The 15,588-nt window shown below is 39.2% G+C and overlaps 2 protein-coding genes across 5 annotated transcripts in view; both read right to left on the bottom strand.

Moving 5' to 3' along the window:
• Positions 1 to 547: 547 nt before the first annotated feature.
• LOC113683211 (uncharacterized) lies at positions 548 to 9,831 on the bottom strand. Its single transcript, XM_089180616.1, has 7 exons — positions 8,018 to 9,831; positions 4,458 to 6,607; positions 4,107 to 4,373; positions 3,483 to 3,554; positions 2,992 to 3,313; positions 2,425 to 2,555; positions 548 to 1,930 (listed from the first exon to the last, which is right to left on the bottom strand). Exons 2-7 carry the CDS (start codon positions 6,273 to 6,275, stop codon positions 1,886 to 1,888), a joined length of 2,655 nt encoding a protein of 884 aa, XP_089036742.1. The 5' UTR covers positions 6,276 to 6,607; positions 8,018 to 9,831; the 3' UTR covers positions 548 to 1,885.
• Positions 9,832 to 13,816: 3,985 nt separating this feature from the next.
• Positions 13,817 to 15,588, bottom strand: part of LOC113683203 (uncharacterized) — a 30,630-nt gene continuing 28,858 nt past the window's right edge. For all 4 annotated transcript variants that reach the window (XM_089180615.1, XM_089180614.1, XM_027200418.2 and 1 more), the window contains 2 exons: positions 15,386 to 15,514; positions 13,817 to 15,036 (listed from right to left, as the gene is read on the bottom strand). In XM_089180615.1, coding sequence (XP_089036741.1) covers positions 14,816 to 15,036; positions 15,386 to 15,514 — 350 coding nt within the window. In that variant the 3' untranslated portion in view covers positions 13,817 to 14,815. The remainder of the gene's footprint in view (positions 15,037 to 15,385; positions 15,515 to 15,588) is intronic.

Below are 15,588 nucleotides of genomic sequence, written 5' to 3'. Positions count from 1 at the left end.
TGATTCAACGCATTTTTCTTCATGAGCCCTATCGCCAACGCACTTTACGACTTTTTTTCGCGGACTGTCGATCCTTTTTTTTCCTTTCATTAACAACGTCGACTTTTCTTGTCCGCAAAGGGCAATTGTGTTTATAAACAAAATAATACATGGTTGCTTGTAGATGTGAAATTTCTTTTCTCGTGTTCAACTCTACATCTCACTCGTTCGCTGCGCTCACGAGTGAGCTATCGAGTTAAACACTCGAAGAGAAATTCCATATCTACGCGCGCTCACGTATCATTCTTCAATATATGAAACATGCCGATGGCACGCGCGCAATTTTCTGTTAAACTGCCAACACTAGAATCGATTTTCATCACACTAGGGTTGTGGGTAACACTTGAATATACACAAAGACGAAATCGACGCATTCTATCACCACTTCAAAAAGAGGTGTGTATATACAAGCAGTCAAACCTGTATATAAAAATTTACCACGGGAATTGGCTTCGGGACCTTTATTTACAGGTTTCCCGTGAACTCTTATAAAATTCAAATGTTTAGATGTGAGAATAACCACTCAATTTATTTTTTTTGACAATAACAATTACGAGCAACGTAAGAAATACGGTGCAGAAGCCACAAAATATTTCAGTTCACTGTAAACTCAATTAACCGAATTAACTCAATTAATTAAAAGCGTTTCTTCAACCCTTTGCTTAACAGTAAAGACAAATAAAGATAAGTTATATTTTTCTGAGATTTCAGAGCGCGAAGCTTGATCCTATACAGGATGTCCCTCAATTTTTTCAATGTAAATTAGAGTTGTACTATTTCAGAAAATACGGGTGCTACTGCAGTATGGAGACAAAAAAAAAAGCTTGAAAGAGATTTTGAGCCTCTCCTGCAATTCTATTACTGTACTTCCCAAGCACGTTCTGGACATAGGCGATGCCATATAGTATTTGTAGTTGTGTTCATTGATACCCCTGCCCCGATAGCTACAATGTTGACAACAATTCGCTTATGGTAATCCAGTTCAGTGACCGTTATATATACAGGTGCATAATAATGGACTTGTGGAATCAGAAAATGTAAAGGTGACCGTGTCTGCAACATTAAAGTGACCGTGATATACACCTCAACCCTACAGTAAATAAAATGGAAAATTATCAGGTGGTTTTCTTGTAAATGCCTTATATTTGGCCGTTGTATACAGGTGTGACTTTATATCTGTATCTAGAAATTTGAGAAGGCTAACTGAATTAAGGAACATATTCCCCCAAAAATCAACCGTTAAAGATTTGCAGTCCAAACCTCAGCATATGAATTCCTTTATAAGTTGAAAAGCACCTTCATCGCTTTAGAACGGGTGGTTTGAGGGTTTTTATCTATACCTGTGCGTAAATTTCGCTCAGCCAACCCTTCTGTCGTCTGGCTTAAAAAGAGATAGTTGCTACACAAGCTTGTTAATGGAGTGATTCTGTTTACTTAAAATTGCCTCAGTCAGAAGTGCCGCCTGATATCGCAAAGAATAGGCAGTGGCACTTGGACATGCGTAATAATAAGATATCAAATCTAACTTGAAAACCGATTTGTTCCTTTTCTATTCAGCATGGTTCTTAAGTGAAGGCAGGAAATAAAAAGTAAACACTATCATTAAATTATAAACGTCGGTTGACCTTGATACTTCAAATAAGCTAATTAATTCTTGGTTTTTTTTTTACACGACTGCTGAATACCATGACTATGGTTCTAAACAGTCACTAGCTTCACAGCGAACACAGCCTCTAAAATGTCGTAAAACGCTTTCAAATCGGAATAATTCGACAAAATTCTATGGAATAAGTCCTTGGTTTCCTACGTTCGTAACCTCCAACTCTTCGCTTTCGCCAAGTTTACTTCAAGGCACTGGAGAAGATCCTTCCTGGCTGCACCACGTAAGGTTCTGAAATTAAAGTTGATTTCATTTTAAGAAAAATTTCGTTCGATTATGAGTTTAAGAATAGAAAAAAAAAAACAACGATTCTTTCCCGGTCATAAACATGTTTGTCTTACAGGAGCTTAGTGTGACGGTGAATGTCAAATGTCTCCCCCAAAAAGAAGAGAAAACAAACGTGAAAGGAATCAGACCTAATCTTTTATTCCAAAGGATTAGGTAACAGACGAGATACGTTTAGGCTGAGGGAATCTAACTTCCACTTGGGCTGTATTTTACCGATTAGTTCATTGAGGCAAAATACGAGATGAAGGTGACAAGTCCAGATTCCGAGCGTTACTTCGAAGGGATAAGACCTGAATGGGCTGGGATTCAGTTTTCATTGCTTGATCCTCTCTTTACAAGGAAGCATGTGTCGTATCTTTTGAAATTTGTCCCAAGCGGAATATTTAGTTTTAGACAAAAATATTGACAACGTAACCTAAAGTAAAGAGTATCGTTACCCTTTCAGATCCATGATCTTTTTTAGTTTCCTCGTTTTGAATCGCTTCTCTTTCGCCAGGTTTTGATCTCAACTCAAGTTTGTGGAAATCTTCTCGGAAAAATAGGTCTCTGTAACGCGGCATTTTGTTGCCTAATACAACAGAAATAAGTTGAGAATGGGATTTAAACAGGATACTTTTATCCGTCTTATCATATTCTTTATCGTGGCAGATCTCTGGCAATTTTAATTCGTTGATTGGAAAGAAAGAAACCCTGAGAAACCATAGGCAAAATATCTAATTCATGGATTAGTTTTGTAAAACCTTCTTTTACGGTACTTTTTGATCGTAAGTTGTTGGACCAAAACCATAAACTGTGGTTGAAATGGCCAACCATGAAAAAATGAAAAAAATTAGAGGCGTGGGAAAAGCTAGTGAAAAGGTCAATTTCGTTGCCAAAGTGGATTTTTAGAGGAGCAGTGAAACAAACGAAATTCCTGCATGAATTTGGACACTGATCATATTTGAAAGAAAAAAAATAAATCATGCTCCTTTAATTAAAGGTCCAGGCGTTTCTTTTTAGATTACCTCTCTTTGAGTGAAGGAACACGCCTACATGTACACCGCCGGAAAGTTTCTCCACAGCACGTCTTTGGGTAAACATTCTTGGAAGTGTGGGCAATTCTGGTAGCAACATGCAGCAGTTGATGGCCGGGGCAGTTGCTAAGATACCGCCTGTTACTTGCGCTCGAGGTAACTCACTAAGGGAGTAATGATCACCAGGACAAACGAGTACTGTGCTACCTTTATCTACTAACTGGCTCCAGACTTCCTCGATGCCATATGTTGTGGGATTACGTGGCAAAAATCTATTATTCTGGCATTTTAGAAATGAGAGAGGACCTCGAACCTATTGAAGATAAAGCATGCAAAAATGCTGTCTAAGTTATTTTCCTTTTGTAAGCATGTCTCCAATTTATGGCTTGGTACTCTTCTCCTTGTGCTGATGGCATTTGCACAGCTTGCCCCTGAATAACTTACTGTGGGGATATTCCTTATTCAGTAAGAGTACCTCTTACCTCAGCAGGCTGCCATTCTTGGTACTCCTTATTGAAAATAGTTTGATTCTTCAGGAGAGCTTCTCTTAGAGTCTTTAAAATGTAGGAAGTAAGACCATTAGTATAGCTTATTATGTAATTTATCGATGATCCAGTCTTGACAGTGTATCTCTCTCATTTGTCTACTACTGCAAGTTTTTCCAAATAGCCTTTAAATTGGAGCTAAATAGAGATCAACAACATCTGTTAATGTCCAACAAAGCCACTTAATAGCTTTAGGCCGATTGAAATTTATGGTTATCAAGTCGGTCCACTTATGGGGAGACATTTGACATTCACCGTCACACTTAGCTCCTCTAAGACAAACATATTTATGACCGAGAAAGATCCACTTATCTCCGCGATATCGAAATCCACGTGATAAAAATCATGATTACATAATAATCACTCTAAACATTAAGTCACCAGATGAGGCGAAAGTAATGAGATGTGTCTTCAAAGCCCAAGGCCACCAATTTCCAGAGTTACTCATTTTTATGTAGGAGATAGTTCTTTGAAGGTGTCTGTGAACGAGAGGTTTACTTATTTCAAGGACAATAGCTCAACATAATATGATTTAAAGTAATTTTGAGCTATTGTACGTACCTGAACGTGTCGCGATGTCAGTCGTCCGTCTTTCGTAATGGAAAATAACCTAATGGTTATGTTCTGTGAACACGATGACCAGGGAAGTGTGTCAATCACGGGATACTCCACACTCTGGAACCTTCCACATGAATATTCTCCGAGAAAATATGATCCATGGCGCTGTTCTTTGACGATCAGCTGAACGTACGGAGCAGCAGGGTTACACACTTCACCCCAATTCTCACTGCTGCCTGTCGTTAAAAGGCGGGGACTTAAGGATCCAACCTAAATTACAAAAAACACTAAGACAAGGTAAACTCATTTTATCTTCTACAGCATGACTCGAATTCATGAGTCTTCTGTAGTTACCTGTGTTTTTGGAAGAGTGGGAGGACTTGAAAGCTTCACATTACCCAGATCCAGGCTAAAGATATGAACAAATTTGTCATTTACCATTGCAAAGGCCATCTCCCGGTAAGCAACCCCAGACATAACGGCACCTCCCTCGATTAGGTCGTGGTTCTTCAGAGATGTAATGTTTAATAGATCATTCTCAGTCTCCCAGCAGTGTAGTCTTAAACATAAGTCGGTCGTTTTGACTTTTGATAGATAAGGATGAGTTGGCCTCTTAATGGTTTCTCTGGAACTAATTTGTTGCTCTTTTGGTTGTGGTGGATGTTCCCTGTAACAAGAGCTGCTTTCCAGCCGTGGAGATGTTTCGGACCGGATGAACCTCGCTGATCGGTTCCCCTCCACCGAGTTCCAGTCTATAGGAAATCCCACTGTAAACAATTTACATACCGTGTTCTGAAGGAAATATTTGTGTTGGTCCTCGATTGGCACTGTCTTATGAGGAAGAGTTGTAAAAACAACGGGCCTTTCCCGTTCCGTTAGATTTTCCTGAAGAGCTATCCGGTTCACGTGGCGGAAAAGAAATGGCTGCATGCTTATCTCAATTATCTGCCTGTAACCATCCCGTAGTAGGTGTTTCATTGCTGAATAGAAGCGAACAGGACAGCGAATATTTCGCCACCAGTAATCGCTGTTTAACTGCTGACCTGAGACAATTTCGCCTTCAACGCAAGAATACATCGGAATCTTTGATAACTGAGGCTTTAGTTGAACCCTTTTCAAAGCTTCCTGAAAAGGGATTTTGATGGGTTCCATCTGTGAACTGTGAAATGCACGATTTGTTCCATAAACGCGCCAGTAAACATCTCTTGCGTTCACCGATAGATGTTCCCCCAGAGCTTCGATGAATTTAAAATCACCCGCTACAGTAACACCGTCTGCATCATTAACTGCTGCTATGTCAAGGGTGGCGTTTAACCTTAGATTTAAAAGTAAATCCCTGGCTTTTGCCTCACACAAGCCCAGGGCAGCCATTCCTCCATTCTTTGGGCAGCTATCATGAAGAGTGGAGCGAATTACTACCAGCTGAAGTGCCTCCTTGACAGTTATGATTCCAGAAACACAGGCAGCTGCCAACTCTCCAAAACTTTGACCTATAACAGCAGACGGAAGAATTTTCCAGGACTTAAGAAGCTGTGCGGTTGCGTACTGGACAGCAAAGGTGGCCGTCTGAGCAATGTAGCACTCTGTCATTTGTGAGACGTCTTTTGGCGCCATCAGTTCGTCTTCAAGTGACCACGTTTCTCCCATATCTTTTAGTAATCTTCCCACTGTTAAAATAGCTTCTTTGAAGACAGTTTCATATTCCATTAACTGCCTTCCCATGGCATACCACTCTAATCCCTGACCCCCGAACATGAAAACAACTTTTCTATCACTTGAGGTCACTTTGGCGTAAGCGACGAATGTTTGCCAACCAGCGAAGTCATCAGCAAAAGCTTCTAGTGAGTGGGATGCTTCGAAAGCGGTTCCAAAGGTAAGTGCTATGCGATGTGGATAAAGGCTTCGGTGTTCATTGAAAGAGTAACATAAGTTTTCCACAAAATGTTCATCCATTTCTTCAGCGTTGTCTTTAATCCACTCACAGTAGAGATATGACAGCTTCTTTAGAGCTTTTAAAGAACGTGCTGTAATTGTGATAACATTATTCTTGCGTTTGAAGCTTTCAACTTCGAAGCTTGGCGTTAATGTAGCTTCACTAAGAAAAACTTGCACATTTGACCCACCGCGGCCGAATGAGTTTCCTGCTGCCATTCGCTGTAAGCCTTTTACCATGTTCTAAGGCTGACTAATTTGTTTCAAAGTAAGCCCTTTTTCTGCTAACACCTTAACGTTGATAGTTGGTACAAGCGTCTTATTTCGTATCGTCCGCAGGATGGCCCTATAAGCTAGCGCAGCAAGATCAGAGGCAGATTCTATGTGATTGAGATTAGATTTCACAGAGCCAATTCTCAATTTTCTCGTACACCTTGTGGCCTGGTTGAAGGTTGGCCTGGTCCTCTACAGAGTTGATTTCCACTACATCACCACTGAATTATGGTACCTGTCCATGTACTTCAAAGTAATCCACGTCTTCTGTAGCCCCTCTTGGCTGTTCTAGTACGCCTCTTGATAGATAGAAAGATAGATAGAAATATAAATAACTTATCAATCCTCTCTTTTCTCTCTCTCAAATCACTTTGGTTGACAGAAAAATATTGGTTTCAGAATGAAATTGTATAAGCAATAGTGTCATTACGTTGTATGTGTAACAGGAACAGCTCTTTTCGATTTACACCAACCGTTCTTATCCAAGAAGTCACAGTGAGACAGAGAAGAACTTAGATATTCGAATGGAGTTATGTTATGGGCTAAATTGAAAACCATGGCGGATCAGAGCAAACCACGTTCGACCGCCACGACAGTCTCACATCACAGCGAGCGCGCATCTCTGTAATGACGGACCATTTCTATGCAAGGGTAACCACTCAAAGAAATGAACGGCGCACCCCGCCCCCAGGGTCATTTTAAAATTTACATATACGCCTAAACAAATCTATTTACTAGAGCAATATTTCCGTCTCCATTTCAAAGATTAAAAGATTAATGTTTCGCATACTTTCTGAATGTAACAGTCTCTATGGTTGGAAAGTTAGGTCATTAATGAAATGGGGGATGTTCAGCCGGCTTTTTTTATTTCTACTAAAATACATCACCAACTGGAAGAAATGACGCCGTTAGTTACTGGCGTAAAATCTTACATGTATACATCACCGACTGGAAGAAATACGCCTTTAGTTATTGAAGTGAAATCTTACATATATTCATCACCGACTGGAAGAAATTACGCTGTTAGTTACCGACGTAAAATCTTACATGTATACATCACCGACTGGAAGAAATACGCCGTTAGTTACTGGCATAAAATTTTACATATAAATACTATCGACCGGAAGAAATTACGCCGTTAGTTATTGACGTAAAATTCAGTTAGCTGAATTAGAAGCAGGGCCTGTCCGTAATAAATTCATACTGTTAGTTTATACGCCAGTTGGAAAGATTTTACCTACGTAACTAACGGCGAGGTCTCGGGTCTTAGCCTTATTATAAAGCGCGTAGGAGGCAACTCGAGCACGAAAGAAATGTAGGAGGGAAACACGGGACCTGATGAAGTGTTTTCCCTAATCTTTTCGGATGATGGTTGATAGCAATTGGCAGATAGCATGGCAGCTCCATGGTTTTTACTCAAATAAAACACGCTCCTTCAACCAATGACAGCGGTAACTATCGGCGTAATTTTTTCCAGTCGATGACGTATATATAAGATTTTACGCCAGTAACTAACGGCGTCATTTCTTGCAGTTGTTGATGTATATATGTAAGACTTTACGCCAGTAACTAACAGCGTAATTTCTTCCAGTCGGCAGTGTTCATTTAGTAATTCCATTCAGTCTCTCTTTACGTGCGGTAAGATTTTACGCCTTAGCAAGGATAAGGCACGGATGTTAAAAGATCGAAAAGAAGACACAGTTACTTACCAGGAAAGTCCTCCATAGCCGCCCACGAAGTTTTTAACAGTTTCAAGACCCCCTGCGTTGAAACTATTCTGTACCCAGAGTTCTCACGGTCAAAAAAGCAGGCAACTAACGGCATTCAATTTAGATATTCGAATGGAGTTATGTTATGGGCTAAATTGAAAACCATGGCGGATCAGAGCAAACCACGTCCGAACGCCATGACAGTCTCACATCACAGCGAGCGCGCATCTCTATAATCACGGACCATTTCTATGCAAGGGTAACCACTCAAAGAAATGAACGGCGCACCCCGCCCCCAGGGTCATTCTAACATTTACATATACGCCTATTGTAGTGGTTTCACATCCTGTTCTTGTTTTGTTTGGCATACTTTCTGAATGTAACAGTCGCTATAGTTGGAAAGTGAGGTCGTTAATGAAATGGGGGATATTCAGCTGGTTTTTTTTATTTCTACTAAATGGTTTACGATAAATTATTTCCATTCATTTTCCCAACACTTAAATAAAGTAGAATCACATATACATTCTAGAGAAATTTCTTGTTTGATGCCAATTTTGTCTTTTAACAGTTGCTTTTAGCCTCGTCGTTTTAAAACGAACAATTGCCGAAAGAATTTTCAAAACGTTATGCCTGACTTGAATAAATCTACGGTGTTATCGCTTGCTATCAGTTTATGTTAGTCGCCTAGAATTTTGATACTACTACAAAGTGGATTTCAAAATCCTCAAATGATTAGGGGAACAAACAAACAAGCATCAGGCGAACCAAAATAAAGTGTTGAAACAGTATTATTTAGATGCTACGAGAGATTCGACATAATTAACAAATCTATTTACTAGAGCAATATTTTCGTCTCCATTTCAAAGATTAAAAGATTTATGTAGCTCTTTGATCGACTTGGAATCACTAGGGGATTTTTTATTAAAACAATGTGTGATAAGCACGGAAGAGGAAATTTCCACACGCTCGCAGAAGTTCATGAGGAAATAATCTAGAGCAATTTCATGAATATTTACAATAATGTCCGGGTTTAAAGCGCGCTGTCATTGGTTAAAGGAGCGTTTTTATTTGAGTAAAAAACATGGAGCTGCTATGCTATCTGCCAATTGCTATCGGCCATCTTCCGAAAAGATTAGGGAAAACACTTGACAAAGTCTCGTGTTTCCCCCCTACACTTCTTTCGTGCTCTAATTGCCTCCTGCGCGCTTTATAATAAGGCTAAGACCCGAGACCTCGAAAGGAAGACCTCGAAAAGTAAAAGCTTGAAAACTTATCGCTAAACTGTCACTGACTTTTCTTGACGCATAAAGCCAACTAATCCCAAATAGGAGAGCTGACCACATTACCTTTGTAAGTTTTCCAGGTCACAACAGGGTAATTAGGGATATATCAAGTGTTTTGATAACGTAAGCTAGCCACCTTAAAGAGTTTTAAATCTGACGTTTCGAGCGTTAGCCCCTTTTGTCAGCACGAATCTTCGTCAGTTAGCCATTTGTCATTCGCTCAGACGCAGGGCTAACGCTCGAAACGTCAGCTTTAAAACTATTACAGTGGCCAGTTTACGTTATTAATTAGGTTGATAACACTAAATTACCCTTTAATACTATCCCACCGACGCAGCATCACAGATTCTTTAGAAACTATGATCCTACGTCCCAGTCTGATGTTGGATTGTTCCAGAGCTTTACGTTTAAGGACTTTCAATCACTTTGAGTGAATGTCTTGCGATTAATTTGATATTCGAATTTTGAATTCCTTTCACGTTTTCGAGGTTACCTCTAACATAACTTGATATCTGTTTGAATTCGTAAGATGCTTAAGAGCGACGGTCAGGAAATATCGACCATTGAGTGGCAAGACTTGAAAAATGAATTTCGCTTATTTTCTGACTATAAAAAGCTAATACGAATAGAAGAAATTTAATGTATTTCTTTTTCTTCCGGAGCGCTTTTATTCTGAGAAAACTGAGAAAAACGAATTTGACCCGCGACGATCCCGAAAGGTCCCGCAAGCAAGTGTGAAATTGATATTTTAAACTGACTTTTGGTCTTCAAGGAAAAACGATTCAAAGGATCATGACACCGAATTTTGATAGAGTGAGTGCCGTACTTTCCCAGAAACTATATGACTTATCTTTATTGTTGTTCATAAATAGCAAACAACGCGCAGGAAATTGCTGTATTTTCAAATGTGAAAAATCCCGCAAATACCTCCTTAATTCAAACGTTTTTTTCACTATGTGGTATAATTCAGATTTTCCTTTTAACTATGTCATTAGAGGGATTTAAGGTTTTCCTTTATAATATGTTAGAATCAGCATGGGTTTTCTTTACAGTGCCTCACGCGAAGGTTTTGAAATGACAGTAATTCATTCAAATTTTTTACAACGACTGAGTAAACAATTCTTGTTGCGTGACCGTAACGTCAAGCGAAGTTTTTACACAGCAGGCCGGAATATACACGAAAGCGTACTGAAAACGATTCTGGTGTGAGCTTTTCGTCCTTTTTTATTGAAAAAAGGTAATCGGCCAAAGAGAGGTTATTTTTTCTCATTGTTAAGGTGAAAGTTTTTCTTTTCAGTGTAAGATGTTTTCCCTGATAAATATCAGGATGTAATTTGATTAGCTCTCCGCTAACCTGTTTAACTTTTATACTTGATTTTTTCGCTTCCTTTGATTTCAGGAGAATCGGAACAGAAAGACAAAAATCATAGATGCTTTTTAAATTGATATTTTCTTCAATTGTGAGGATTTATTTTTATTATTTGTTGAAGAAATGACAGAGTTGGCTAAAGCTCGAAGCAGTTTACTGGCCGTAGTAAATTGAATTAGTCAATTAAATGCAGAGGGAAAATTTAATTAACGAAGTTAGAGTGAATTTCTTTTGCCAGTTTTGTGTCATCATGGACGTTAAGTGCTCTTTTAGCTCCTTAGTCGGCGGTTCTTGCTCTTATGACCCCAGAGATAGGAGCAGATCAACTGAGGTTATTCCATTTCTGAACTGCAAAAGAGACATCGCGGGTCATAAGTCTTCCTTGTCAATAACTGACGTAGAAACCGAAATCGAACTTATTTTGGGAAGAGTATCTACATCCTTTTCTTCGGAGTTAGACCTTTCGGAATTAACGATTTGTCCCCGGCACCGCTCATCCCTTGGTATAGGGTGGCGTCGAGGATCGAATCTGTGCCGAGTTCCTCCGCCAATCTCGAAGCACGGCGGACAAGCCCAAAAAAACGCAAAGGCAGAAAGAGGACTTGGCAAAAGTGCTTGTTATTTGATATGGAAGAAACTGGGAATTTTTATTCCAGTTGGTTCAGGTACGTATACATCATTTTTCATCTTTTTCAACCAAACAGATCAGCTCTAAAATGACGGTCCAATCTGACACTTCAATTAAAGCACTTTGTAAGCACTTTTCTTTTTTTTTTATTTTGACTTTTTCAATAATTAAGTAGCCGTGACGGTCGCAAATTCAATAGCCTTTGTTTATTTACGTGTTTCTTTTCCTTTCATTATTCTAACATTTTATATTAGTGATCGTAGCAGCAAAAAGGTAAATTTAGAAGCCTTCACCGGACTCCTAAATTACAGCTTTTTAAAGCAGATTCCCTGATGGCCTATAAATAGTTACAGGGAGACTCAGCTCCTAAAGTGTACCTTTATTAGGCTTCAGGTATATCAAAGGGTAGGGAATTGAAGAGTTGAAGTATATGAAAGGGCAGGAAAATCTATCATTTAAGTTTTTTGAAACAGGTTCCCTTACTTGTGTAAATTAAGACCGTAGTTGTTCAGAATAGTGATTATATCGTACCAGCAAAAACCTGCATTTTCCATCGATTCACTCAACAGTTATTTGTCACAACTGCCGGGTTAATCTTGACATGCAGAAAATAGGGGAGCTGCCCACAAAGCTTCCGGAGACCAAGAACCTTTCTTACGAGGAGACTGAGACCATTGAGACTTCTGTAAGTTCTGAACTGGCACTCAATGGAAATAGTGTTATTAACAGTGGCACCAAACAAGGCCCGCGGGGCAAAAAAGAAAAAAAAAAATGGATAGGGACCTCATCATTACAAAGTCTGCATGAGCGGGCCCCGTTTCCTTGCTGCCTTTCCTTAAAATGTAACGAATAGGGATAGAGAGCACAAATTAACCGATTTCGTAGACCTCAGACTGTGTGCTGGTATCCAAGAAAACAATGCTATATGCTTATTTTGTGCCTTCTACGTCAGTTTTTCCTGAGTTCCGCAGATAATGAAGAGGTTTAATACCCCGTGCATTTTATGTCGCCCTTGCGTCTGCACACAGTTGAAATTTATTCAGCGGATTTTCTATTTTTATTCTCACCAAAATCTGAGAACTTGAAGCAGTGGCAACAAGTTAAAGACCACGTAGTCCGCGATGGTAAGCTGAGGCCAAATTGTTCTTTTAAGAATAAAGGGTTCATTTAAAAAAAACTGCATTTTTGCTCCCACTTGCCCCCACCAACACACACGCATCTCTCCACCTTATACCGCCAGGGATACGAGTTCATGTGATTTTCTCAAGGTTAAGGATACGGTGAATAACGCCCAGAAAAACGTTTCGGGTTTCCAATATACCACTTCGGGTTCCTTTACCACTCGCTTTAAAGTTCGTACTTATTTGTCATAATGAAAGGTATTTTATGTAATAAATTAGGCACTTTTTATCATAAATGAAGGCAGCAAAAAATGTTTTATTTTTAGTCCAGAATAAAGGCAACAAAGATCAGGTGGGATTATTGATCTTTGTCTAAGTGTTGGTTGATAATTATGTATTCAATTAATTTTTTTAATACAGTTTACGTTATATTTATTTTGCGTCCTTGTCTAGGGCGTGATGTGTAACCTTCGAATTGCTGCAAGTACTCCCTGTTAGGTGGTAGCACATGACTTACTAGAGCAAGAAACGTCATTATGTTTACCCTCCTAGAAGAAACCGAGACAAGCACTACAGGAATGAAGTCGGAAGAACCTATTGACCACCTTAACAGTTTCTTAAGAAGTCGAGACGTTAGTCCTATTAGGTACACCCTAAAGACACCTTGGAACGATGCCAGTGGAAGGACCAGACGACTGCATGAGCGCAAAGCCAAGCAAGCGGTTTCAGTTGTTCTTGGTGAAATAGCGCCTAATGATCCAGATCTTCTCTGGGAATCCATTATGTCCTCAAAACAAAATGAAACTGGAAATCACACTTGTTCTAGTGGTTTGGATAAAGAATTGATGTACACGCTGGCAAACTGCTACAAAAATGCAAACGAAAGGGATTCTTTCAAGGTAAAATAAGAAAGTGAAAAAGGAAAATAATTTTGTTGCGCGCCTGGCGTAGGTGTATAATGAATGTTACTCGACTGCCTACTACATGAGTGCTCTCTAATTGGTTACTGCTCGCGTCTAGGTAGGTGAATAAGGGTGGATTCCCACTGTCGCGTAAATTTCACGTGCATACACACGTAGCTTTTCGGCGCGTAATTTAAATAGAGGCAATGTTTGAAAGGTCGCACGTAAACGTAAAAGTTGAGCGAGGTTTAGCTTTTACGTTTACTGGTGGCATTCCATACGTTCTTCTATTTTATTCACACCCTTAACCCTATTTAGACCGGGAAGGGTTTGAAGCCCCCCTTTGCTTAAAAAGTTGAATAACTTCAAAACCGCTCAAGCTTTGAGCACCAAACCTAGAGATTTTTCCTAAAAATCATCTGGGGACATTTTAAAGTCGTCGTGACTTGTACGTCAGCATTGACGTTACCATGGCAACCGAGTTTTGAGAGCCATATTTTCCAAAACTTGCTGTTTTACTCATTCAATTATACCCTTACACTGTTCTCATACGCCGTCAAGAAATGCAGTGTTAATATTGTGATTCCGTGAATGGTCGACTCCTCAATATTACGTTTAGTCACGAAACAATTCGTCACGCGGAGTCTCCGGTCGATAGAGTTTAGCGTTTCAAAATGTCTAAAAATTCACCCACTTTGGCTTTTCTATCTCACTCTTTAAGTAGAAACGCAACTTTGCAACTGTAAAACCTACAAGGATTAAGAAAAATTAGTATTTGGGGATCAAATATCCACTTTCATGGATTTCGAAACTGGAAGTGTTTACACAATTACCGCCGACCCACCATGAAAATTCCTTAACTTCGATACCGCCTTAAAGAGATTTCATTCAATAACCCAAGCTAATTCCCAGGTATGTTTTAGATGTATGTCTAAATGTGGGATTTAAATAGAATGAAGTCAATTTAGAGTTATACCACATGTACAATATTGCCATAGAAAATCAATAACAAAACGGAGTTTTTGTTATCCATGAAACCTATTCCTCATGTTTTAATAATTTCTGCTCGGTGAGTGTCGCTTTTGCTCTAAAAGAATCTTCTAGTAAAAGAAGAACAGTGATTCTGTTGAAATAAAGTGTCCAAATTTCTCCGTGCGACTTTGTTTGCGAACGAGAGGCAAGTTGATGTATGCAAATTTCACGTAAATGATTAGCCAATTTTGTGACTCCGACCACAAAAACCGATATTCTAATTTTTCTAAAAAATAAAAAGCTTTTGGCGGGAACAATCCACATCAGGTATCTTATCTACCAAAAGCTATTTATGGACAAAAAACGAAAGAAAGCGATTTTTCAACTCTTGCCACGAAATTAAGATTTTGGTCGATATTTCCTGACCGTCGCTCTTAAATCCTTCTAACAATAACCTAGTTAATAAATTATACATAAGCCTCTTCAACGTAAAGGCTGTGTTTCACTCTAATAAAGGAAAAATTCAAGTGGTTAATAATTTAACGGCAAATACAGTCTCTATCGTGTTGTAGAACGCTTTTAAATCGCAGTAGTCGATGAATTCCAAATTGTAGACTCGTTTAGCAGTTATGACGGAGGCAACTCGTTCCAGGTTACCACTCTGATGGACTCCAACTTTACGTCTGCGGCCGGAGTACTTAAGAGCATTGGACACGAGTCTTCCCGGCTGTACCATGCGTAGATCTGCCATGACAGAAATTACCACGTGATCAACTTATGCTGATAGAATTAATCAATGAAGGAGATTGCACATCTTTACTGTGTGTTATTTCTAACAATTTCGTCAAATAAATGATCGATTAAGAAAGATGTTTTTTTCCGTCTTGTCACGAGCGTGGGACAAAGAAAAAATTATGAGTCCCCAGTTCCCATGAGGAATCCATGTATCTGCATTGAAAATTTGATACCTTTGTGTCTTAGCTTACAAAATCTTACTATTTTAATTACCATTATAATCAATAGGCTCTGATAGGGCCTGAGTAACCCCTCAAGCTGTATTCGACTTGTAACTGCAGCCTATTATCATAGTCACCTTTGAGGTCGATAACTTTTTTTATTTTCTCCTTCTGGTTTGCTTCTCCTTCATCTTCGGTTGATCTCAACCCGAGTTTATTGGCATCTTCATGGAAGAGTAACTTACCAAAATGAGGCTTTTTGTTACCTTAAATGGAGAGAAAAATTCAAAATCACAAGCAAAATAAAAAAAAGAAAAACCGCCTAGACCTGATAGCATAA

Source organism: Pocillopora damicornis, chromosome 8 (genome assembly GCF_964200805.1).
Source record: "Pocillopora damicornis chromosome 8, jaPocDami1.2, whole genome shotgun sequence".
In the NCBI taxonomy this organism is placed as follows: domain Eukaryota; kingdom Metazoa; phylum Cnidaria; class Anthozoa; order Scleractinia; family Pocilloporidae; genus Pocillopora; species Pocillopora damicornis.
This window is presented reverse-complemented; position numbering and strand designations above follow the sequence as displayed.